At 32.8% G+C, this 10,118-nt stretch overlaps 2 protein-coding genes across 2 annotated transcripts in view; one reads left to right on the top strand and one right to left on the bottom strand.

Annotated features, from left to right (window-relative positions):
• LOC108915964 (ceramide-1-phosphate transfer protein) overlaps window positions 1–2,803 on the top strand; it is a 28,888-nt gene extending 26,085 nt beyond the window's left edge. Inside the window, exon 4 of the mRNA XM_018722128.1 lies at window positions 2,636–2,803. Within this exon, the coding sequence (XP_018577644.1) occupies window positions 2,636–2,644 (9 nt within the window). The 3' untranslated portion in view covers window positions 2,645–2,803. The remainder of the gene's footprint in view (window positions 1–2,635) is intronic.
• The window catches only part of LOC108915963 (DNA repair endonuclease XPF), a 26,774-nt gene that overhangs the window by 7,490 nt on the left and 9,166 nt on the right, over window positions 1–10,118 (bottom strand). The window contains exons 7-13 of the mRNA XM_018722126.1: window positions 5,568–5,719; window positions 5,362–5,510; window positions 4,951–5,253; window positions 3,729–3,902; window positions 3,535–3,675; window positions 1,122–1,328; window positions 704–877 (exon numbers count right to left, since the gene is read on the bottom strand). Of these exons, the coding sequence (XP_018577642.1) occupies window positions 704–877; window positions 1,122–1,328; window positions 3,535–3,675; window positions 3,729–3,902; window positions 4,951–5,253; window positions 5,362–5,510; window positions 5,568–5,719 (1,300 nt within the window). The remainder of the gene's footprint in view (window positions 1–703; window positions 878–1,121; window positions 1,329–3,534; window positions 3,676–3,728; window positions 3,903–4,950; window positions 5,254–5,361; window positions 5,511–5,567; window positions 5,720–10,118) is intronic.

The raw sequence follows: 10,118 nt of genomic DNA, 5'->3' as shown, positions 1-10,118 counted from the left end.
CGGACACGACGAGACAGAAAATTCGGACAACCCTGATGTGTTTCGTGGACTCATAAATTTTAGTGTAGATCTTGACGACATTTTAAAAGAACATCTAGCCACATTGGTATGACCGGGATTTTCTGTGATTGTACCGGGAATTAGCTGTATGGTCCCGGATTTCGGATTTGCACGTATAACTCCCGGAATATAATATAATGTACATATATATAAAAAAAGATAAAGAAAAAATCATAACACGCCGAGGAAAATTAAAATTCGTTGAATCGTTGGTAAATTTCACAAACGATTTTTTTTTTATAAACAATATTCAATAATTTAATAAAATATATTTAGTTTATTCCAATTTATTATACCATCAGTAGGTAATTCGTAAATGGATATTTCAAAAAGGTATCAATTTCAAAAATCATTCTTGTGAAAATTTGTATTTTTTTATAAATTCATTGTTCCTTGGAATTCAGAAGTGCCAGGAAAACGCGTGACCTTGAAAATTTTAAAATTTTTCGCCTGCGGCGCCATTTTTAAACTCCGGGCACTTATCCCGGAATTCAATTCAACAAATGTAACAACCCTAAGCAGAACACATTCAATCAATGTTCACGCGCCGCCACTGTTTATTACCTACTTAAATTCTATGTCAGTCCTACATAAACTTATATGACAGCATAGCTTACAAAATCTAATGGGCTATACCACATACCTGCCAGCCAAACTGTTTATTTTGATCGAATTCAATAAGCAACATAGGTTTTGAGTAATATCTTGACATTTGGGTACACTGTTGATACAATCTCCCTGAATTCAATGATCCTATCAGATCTGATAGGCTTTTCCTTTCCACACATATCTCTGGAGTTAAAATATAATCACCTACCTACAAATCATATAATGTATAAGTGTCTATGCTGATTAGTTCGCTCACATAACTAAAAATATGTTTTTTAGAGTTTCCAAATTAAATCAAAACCTTTAAAACATGTCTTGTCAAAATAAAAACAGGAGTCGGAAACCCTGTTCCTCGGAACATTTCAATTTATTTTGGTGAAGAGAACAAGTTCTTTAAAGGAAATTGTTCGATTTTCTTTACAATTTATTTAAACAAACATTTACATACTTACAGTTATCGTCAGTGGTTCAATATCGATACCTCTTTTGTGTATTAGTGGTGGTAATTCACTTCTAAACTCTCTCATGTCAACAATAATAATTTGTTTTTTAGCCGGTTGCGGTTTTCCGCCTTCTCTGGTGTTTTTAGCTAAATCTGAGGCTTCATTTTGTAGTGACAATTCCGTTTTTTCATCTTGATTTTGTGGCACAACCATATTCTAAAATGGCTGCTGTTATTGTGGTCACCAATTTATTTTTATATCGATATACATCTACAAGTTCAGAATAATTGCTTGAGTGGTACTACTGTCGCAATTTTATTAAATGTTTATGTGAAACAGAATTCTGTTGTGTTATAAAGGATGTTTTCAAAATTCGTCATAACTTTGGAGTTATTCCTTGTATTATTTGTGTAGAATATCTACACTGAGTGATTCAGAAATTCTTCATTTAATTTCTCAGAAAAACGTATCCTATTTTATTTGATAAACAAGCCATATTCGAGTAATTTTTTAAATTTAAATTAAGCTAATTACACGATTAAATGAATCTAAGATAACTCTTTAGAGGAGAATATCCAAGTAGTAGTTTTTTTCGATTATCTTAAGAGTTTATAAGAATATGTAAATTTGTATGTATGTAAATGTAAATTTCATATTGAAATTCCAATAATTGTGGAAAATATGGGCAATTTACTGGATTGCCAAAGTCAAAACTCACGTGACCTAAGAAGGGAGGATTCAGTGAAGGTAGTCAGGGCTTGTTGCAGAAGATGCTGCCAGTTTTATGGAGGGTCTACTCTATGGTTCAGGAATCTCAAATTAATAGTAAAGTAAAAAAAATCTCAATATAATATATATTATACAGGGTGTTTGGAAAAGTTGATACAAAATTTAAAGAGGTGAAAGCCAAAAGTAGTAAAAAAAGTTCCTATAAACATTGGTCCTCCGGAGCACCGTTACTGAGATATAGCCCTCCAAAGGGGTCTTATCATTTGGATATTTTTTAAAATAACTTTCTGATTAAGATAACTTTTATCGTCTTAAATTTTGTACCAACTTTTCCAACACCCTGTATATTTTGTAATTATGAATTTTTTACAAAAATCGATTTTACTAAAAAAATTCTCCAAGTTTGGAATATGAAAAATATCGTGTGTAAATATTATTTCGATATTTCAAGAATTGTAAAGCTGATGAGTGACCAAGTTCCCACGCACGTCAATTCTTTGGCAAACTTTAAACACGATTATCTCGAAACATACTATTCAATGATGGTTCTCAACATATTTGGAAAATGGCTCCACTGATTGCTACAAAAATTTGACACAATATTTTCGAATAGGTTTTCTACTTCAGAACGTAGGATTTTTTATTTCACTTAATTTTTTTTTATCAAACCAGAAAGATCGAAAATTGAAATCGATCAAGGGTCATTTTGTGAAAAAATTATTTTTTGAAAATATTACATTACAAAGGGCACCATACATTACATTTTGAGAATCTTTACGAAATTCTTGTTTCAGGTCAACTGACTGCATGTAATCTTGAGAATCACAGACTGTGCAAGCGAGGGACATTTTTTATACAGGCCATGATAGCAGTGCTTCCAGTCGATATATATTTATAGAGAAATTTGTCAGCTTACATCAACATGTATACTTTCGAATAAAACAAACCTGGATAAAATCGAATAGACAGTTTTTGAGATCATAATTCCTAAAATTCACCTATTTTTTACGCTGTTTACTCGAATGTTCCTCCTTAATAAACAAATGTGGCAAAGGATCAGTCAAAGAATTGATTTTGTAAATTTAGTTTTGCTTATCAGAAATATTTCATATAAAAGTAGATAATAATTATTCATGGGTTTACTATAAACATTAGGACACATGGACAGGCATAATCCTGTGACAGTGCTGACCAATCATGTCTGACATACCATGCTCCTCATTTTCAAAGTAGTCCTTTACTGGTGCGAGCTTTCAATTAATGGCCAAATGATTTTATTTTAAATACCCTTGGTCATGTGATATAGTATTATAGTCAAGCTTAAAATAAGCCCTGAAAGCCTTTCCAACACTTAAGATGAGTGTGAATTACAATTTATATTTCTTAAGGTTTTACGATGGACCAAGCTGGCCAAAAGAGTGTAATGGACATCTTGTGGATAGTCCACAAACCTTGCCTCGCTGCAACTGAACTTCATGTCGGTCACTTGCAGCTGGCCCGTGGCAATCATTTCAGTTCTCAACTGACTGAGACAAATGGGTGTGTGTTCTGCTCCCAACTCACTACCTTAAATGCAATGTTGCAAATTTTATCGAAAACAAAAACCACATAGCATCAGTATCTTAGTACTCTTACTTTGTTGATATGCCTCGTATTATTAAAATTTTTGGTTGAATATCTTTTTACTTATTACCGATTTAGTTTGAATTAAAAATTCGAAGGCCTCCTTTTCTCTTCTTAATGTTGTTAAATAACTTTGTTCCTCAACCGTATCTGCATGAACCAAAAAATAGACCTTCAATTGTTTATCCTTTTGCATATGAGCCACATACATCTAAAATAGTAAACTACTGTAAATGTTTAAGCATAAACTATTTCAATTTATACCTCAATCTCTCTCACACATGTCATGCTGCAGTGATACATAATAATAAATGTTGGTTTCAAATTTTCTAAAGTATTTTGTAGATTTACGCAATCACTAAAAGATCCGAAAGTTTGAATAAGAATTTTTGGATCGGATAAAGATTCACAGATTTGTGTCAGGTTCATATTTTCCATCTGAAACAGATGCCAATAGTAATGAAATTTCACAACTGAAAATATTTCACAATTTACATAGAGACGTTGAATAAGTTCTCACTGTTTTTTAACAGATGGTGTTACCTGAACTGCATGAGTGTAGTTTAAGGAAAGAAGAAGTACTACAAAGAAGCTTGAAATTCAGTGTATATTATTTTACCGAAGTGTAAACTACTTTATTCAAAAGAAATCTCCAACTGAAACACACAGAAATCTTGTTGAGACTTATGGCGACCATCCTTTGTCGCAAACAACATGTAGAAATTAGGAGTTGATCACACAACTGTTTTGAAACATTTGAAAGCATTAAAAATGATTCAAAAGCAAGTACATTGGGTGTTGTACGAGTTGAAGTCAAGAGACGTCGAATGCTGTCTTTCACATGTGAACAGCTGCTTCAAAGGCAAAAAAGGAAAATTTTTTGCATCTTGTAACTGGCAATGAGAAATGGATATGCTACGATAATCCTAAGCATAAAAAATCGTGGGGTAAGCCTGAGCATATTGTATGCAAAGCCAAATATCCATGGTTCCAAGCTTCTGCTCTGTATATGGGGGATCAGATCGATGTAGTTTATTATGAGCAGCTCAAACTGAATGAAACCATCACGGGAGGTCGCTATCTACTACAATTGAAGCGTCTGGACCGAACATTGAAGGAAAAACGGCTGCTTAATGAGCAGAGACAAGACAAAGTGATTTTATAGCATGACAAAGCTTGGCCACATGATGCGATACCGCCACCCGCCATATTCACCAGACATTGTTGGCTGAGCAGCACTTCCATTCTTATGAAGATGCCAAAAAATGGATTGACTCTTAGATAGCCTCAAAAGATATGTAATTTTTCCGATGTGGAATTAAAATGCTGCCAGAAAGTGTAGTGGTTAGCCATGGAAAATACTTTCAGTGACTTGTGTTTTACATATTTTTTTTTTAAATAAAGCATTAATTTTCACGAAAAAACAGCGACAACTTATTCAACATCCTATAAGGTCTAAGAGATTTATTAAAAATATTTTGTTTACCTGTGTAAATGGTTCAAACATATGTTCAGAGTCATCTGTTTTATTTAAGTCACATACTGATTGACTCATTGTTAACACATAACTATTTTGAAAATCCTCTTTGTCCCCGTCATTCGATTTCAATTCTTCAATATTTGAATTTTCTGCTTTAATTTTTTTATTTTTTGCATTATCAATTGTTTTCTCTTCTACAATATGTGTTAAGTTAGTCTTTCTTATAAAATTTTGGCTCATGTTTTTTATAATCAAATTTCTTTTGATTGCTTCGTGTAATAAGTAGTCATGTGGACCGAATGTTAGGATCTGTAAAATAACATGCCTCGGCATAACAGGCCAAAAACCCATGGTACTTTAAATAATAACACAGGCCGTGAAAGCCTTAAAACTACTATGAAAGTATCTTATACATACTTTGTTTAACTGGTAACAAGTTCTATTATCGGAGCATAATATCAATATGGTAGCATCATTAGCTTTGTATTTTTTCATTTCATTTGGGATTTCAACTTTTAATAATTCTAATAACGGTTCCCACTTAAGGCAAAACTCAGGATCAAATTCTAAAAATTATTTAAAAAAATAGCCATGTATTGTTAAAATGCACATTTTACACAAACCTTTGTCATTATTGTAAACAAGGGAGTAACTTTGTGAAAACAATAGCTCTGCTGGTTCGAGTAACACCCAAGAGGAACTCTGAGCATACTCCATTGTACGATAACCAGACACTATATTATAAAATGTTACTGAATCCGAGAAAAGCATTGTCCTATAAATATAAGTTCAACATTTTCAATATCAGAAAAAAGTTTTTACCGCACTTACTAACTAAGAAATTATAATTTACTTGACTTGATAAATATGATTATTTTGATCATACAGTATAATTTCCATAATGTTGAATATATCGTTTCAAATCTAGTCCACAGTAGTGAATACTTTGTATAATTATAGAAGACGAATAAAAAAAGAGAGAAATATGCTTAGACAAATTATTATCATTATTTTACAGTATACATTTACCAAATTTTCCACAATTTTACCAATCGGTACAATCATCCCAGTGTTTGCCTGTTGGTTTTTTTGCAACCACCTGATTACACAATGCAATGAATAGTTGTCAAGTCTATCAATACTTCATAATTCAAATCTACATATACAGGGTGTCCCACCTGGAACTGTGGCGATCGATATCTAGGAAAATACTGCTCCGAAAAATTTGAAAAGTTAGCAACATGGCAATGTCGCTGGTGTGAACTAAAATATCTAGAACTGTCCAGCACTTCTGGTTACACCGGAAGTCGACACCAACTTTGTTATTTTAAATGAGGCACCCTATATATTTTCGGATTCTACGTGAAATTTGAGGGTCACTTTATATTTATTTATTTATTTATTTATACTGCATACATACAGACAAAGGGACATTCCAATTACATGTATACATTGAGAAATGTTAGCTAATATAAAAAACAAGTTAAAAATAATGTATAAACAACCAGAAACATGCAAAATACAATGTAAAAAGAGAACAAAGAAAGAAAACAAAAAATGTCAGTTAAAATGTACATAAAACACCCTTAGAGTAGCTTAGTCCGACTAATATTAAAAATATCAATATTGTATATTCTTAACAAATTATTCACCGTACACAGACACTGTTCTAGGGGTGAATTAATATTAAATATTTTAAAAAGTCTATATCTAGTTCGCATTCTCATATCGGGTACATTAATATTAATAGATGCCAACAAATCGGGGACAACAATCTTACTATGTAAAATATTATAAGCGAACAAAATCTGAGCCTTTTCTCTTCTCCTATCCAAAGAGGTCACACCAAACTCTGCTCGTTGATGTTCATATGATACCATGAACGGGTACACTCCATACTCTTTAACATATATTGACCTCAAAAGCTTCTTCTGTATTTTCTCTATTGTGTCCTTGTTACTGGTAGCGTGTGGGTTCCAAATCACACTGCAATACTCCAGTTTTTATCTTACAAATGTATTGAATAGCTTTATAACTGTGTTAGATTTAAACTCTTAGCTAGTCTTAAGAACAAAACCGAGCTTCCTGTATCATTCAGCTGTTAAACTTGTAATATGCTCATTAAATGTAAAATTTTTGCTAAAAATTACACCTAGGTCCCTGATCTATTTAGAGGCTCTATCTCAACACCATTCACCATATACACTCCCAATATAGGGTATTTCTTCCGTGTATGTGATACCAGTTTACATTTTGCCTCATTTAAAGCTAAGTCGTTATCTTTACAAAACACAGGAACAGCTGTGCACTTTGCAATTTTGCAACATCATCCCAATATGTTATGTTAAGGTAAATCTTCAAGTCATCTGCATAGAGTAAAAACTTTGCATGCTTTATATAATCAGAGATGTCATTTATAAATAAGATAAAAAGCAGTGGTCCCAATATGGACCCTTGAGGCACACCGGAAGTTGACACAAAAGTTTCAGATTCTGCACTGTTAAATTTCACAAAGTTTATACGATCAGTCAGATAAGTTCTAATAAACTGTATCAAATCTACGCTAAAAGAATAAGAGTTCAATTTCCATAATAAAATGTTATGGTTGACTCTGTCAAAGGCCTTCGCCAAGTCAGTATAAACAGTATCTATCTGGGAATTATATAAATTTTCTGTAATGTAGGCACTGAACGTACATAAATTAGTAGCGGTAGATCTTTTCTTTAAAAAGCCATGTTGTTCTTCTGACAATATTTGTGTCACATGTGTATATATCCTATTATATATTACTCGTTCAAATATTTTTGATATTGAGGGTAGGATTGTTATAGGTCGATAGTTTGTAATCAGACTAGTGTTTCCTGACTTGTGTACAGGCGTTATTCGCCCTATCTTAAAGAAGTCTGGAAATTTTTTGGCCTTCAATGCTCTGTTGAATATAGTTTGCAATGGTAATGCAATAATGTCAGCATACGCTTTAAAAAAGTATGAAGGTAATCCATCTACACCTATTGAAGTCTGTGGTTTCAGTGATTTTATTGCATTTATGATATCATTCAAGCTGACGGTCCCTATATTTAAATTATCCAAGTTGTAATCTTTATCTATACCATTTCTTTGTAAAGGAGTCTCTACAGAATACACCGACTTGAAGTACTCAGCAAATGCATTTGCAATATCCTCTGGCCTTTCAAACGACTGACCATTGTAACAGAAATTGTATGAAATGCGAGAACTGGATCTTTCATTTCTTATATAATTCCAGAAGTTTTTTGGGTCAATGTTTATATTATTTTCTATATTTAAAATAAAATCTCTTCGACATTTTTTAATTAGACGCTTCACCTCCTCNCTGTATTCAGAGAATCTGTTCATCTTGGGTGATTTTAATGTGCCTGAAATAAACGATATGCGCTATGACTGTGGCAACGGTTCTTACAAGGCCAAAATTATTCAAACAATCCTATGTACATATGATCTGTATATTGTCAACAATGTACTAAATCGGGTGAACAACTTGCTCGACTTGGTGATGACTAATTTAACTGAGGCAAAAGTTTCTCACTCTAATACATCTCTCGTTGCAATTGACCAATATCACCCTCCTTTGGAGATTGTTATCACTTTTGACGTTGTTGCTGACAGATATAAGGGTGGATTAACTGACAATAATTATAAACGGAATTACAATTTCGGGAGAGGTGGCTGTTATCAATTATATCATCTGCTTAGACAATGTACTTGGGAAGAAATCATTACATCTGAAAATGTAAACAAATGTGTGGATCAGTTTTATGATGGTTTATATGGTATCTTGGATCGGTGTGTTCCTTACAAAAAATCCTATAAAGTCAACAATTATCCTAAGTGGTTTACAGTGGAACTCATAAATAAAATAAAGCTGAAACATCGCTTGTTTAAAAAATCCAAAAAGTGTATAGAATCTGCGAGTAAGTTTTGTGAGCTACGAGAGGAGGTGAAACGTCTAATTAAAAAATGTCGAAGAGATTTTATTTTAAATATAGAAAATAATATAAACATTGACCCAAAAAACTTCTGGAATTATATAAGAAATGAAAGATCCAGTTCTCGCATTTCATACCATTTCTGTTACAATGGTAAGTCATTTGAAAGGCCAGAGGATATTGCAAATGCATTTGCTGAGTACTTCAAGTCGGTGTATTCTGTAGATACTCCCTTACAAAGAAATGGTATATGTAAGGATTACAACTTGGATAATTTAAATATAGGGAGCATCAGCTTGAATGAAATAATAAATGCAATAAAATCGCTGAAACCACAGACTTCAATAGGTGTAGATGGATTACCTTCATACTTTTTTAAAGCGTATGCTGACATTATTGCATTACCATTGCAAACTATATTCAACAGAGCATTGAAGGCCAAAAAATTTCCAGACTTCTTTAAGATAGGGCGAATAACGCCTGTACACAAATCAGGAAACACTAGTCTGATTACAAACTATCGACCTATAACAATCCTACCCTCAATATCCAAAATATTTGAACGGGTAATATATAATAGGATATATACACATGTGACACAAATATTGTCAGAAGAACAACATGGCTTTTTAAAGAAAAGATCTACCGCTACTAATTTATGTACGTTCAGTGCCTACATTACAGAAAATTTATATAATTCCCAGATTGATACTGTTTATACTGACTTGGCGAAGGCCTTTGACAGAGTCAACCATAACATTCTATTATGGAAATTGAACTCTTATTCTTTTAGCGTAGATTTGATACAGTTTATTAGAACTTATTTGACTGATCGTATAAACTTTGTGAAATTTAACAGTGCAGAATCTGAAACTTTTGTGTCAACTTCCGGTGTGCCTCAAGGGTCCATATTGGGACCACTGCTTTTTATCTTATTTATAAATGACATCTCTGATTATATAAAGCATGCAAAGTTCTTACTCTATGCAGATGACTTGAAGATGTACCTTAACATAACATGTTGGGATGATGTTGCAAAATTGCAAAGTGATGTCACAGCTGTTTCCGAGTTTTGTAAAGATAACGACCTAGCTTTAAATGAGGCAAAATGTAAACTGGTATCATATACACGGAAGAAATACCCTATATTGGGAGAATATATGGTGAATGGTGTTGAGATAGAGCCTCTAAATAGAATCAGGGACCTAG

The sequence above is a fragment of the Anoplophora glabripennis genome, unplaced genomic scaffold (assembly GCF_000390285.2).
Source record: "Anoplophora glabripennis isolate ALB-LARVAE unplaced genomic scaffold, Agla_2.0 scaffold1564, whole genome shotgun sequence".
Classification (NCBI taxonomy): Eukaryota; Metazoa; Arthropoda; class Insecta; order Coleoptera; family Cerambycidae; genus Anoplophora; species Anoplophora glabripennis.
Note: the sequence above shows the minus strand (reverse complement) of the source record. Positions and strands in the feature narration are given on the sequence as shown.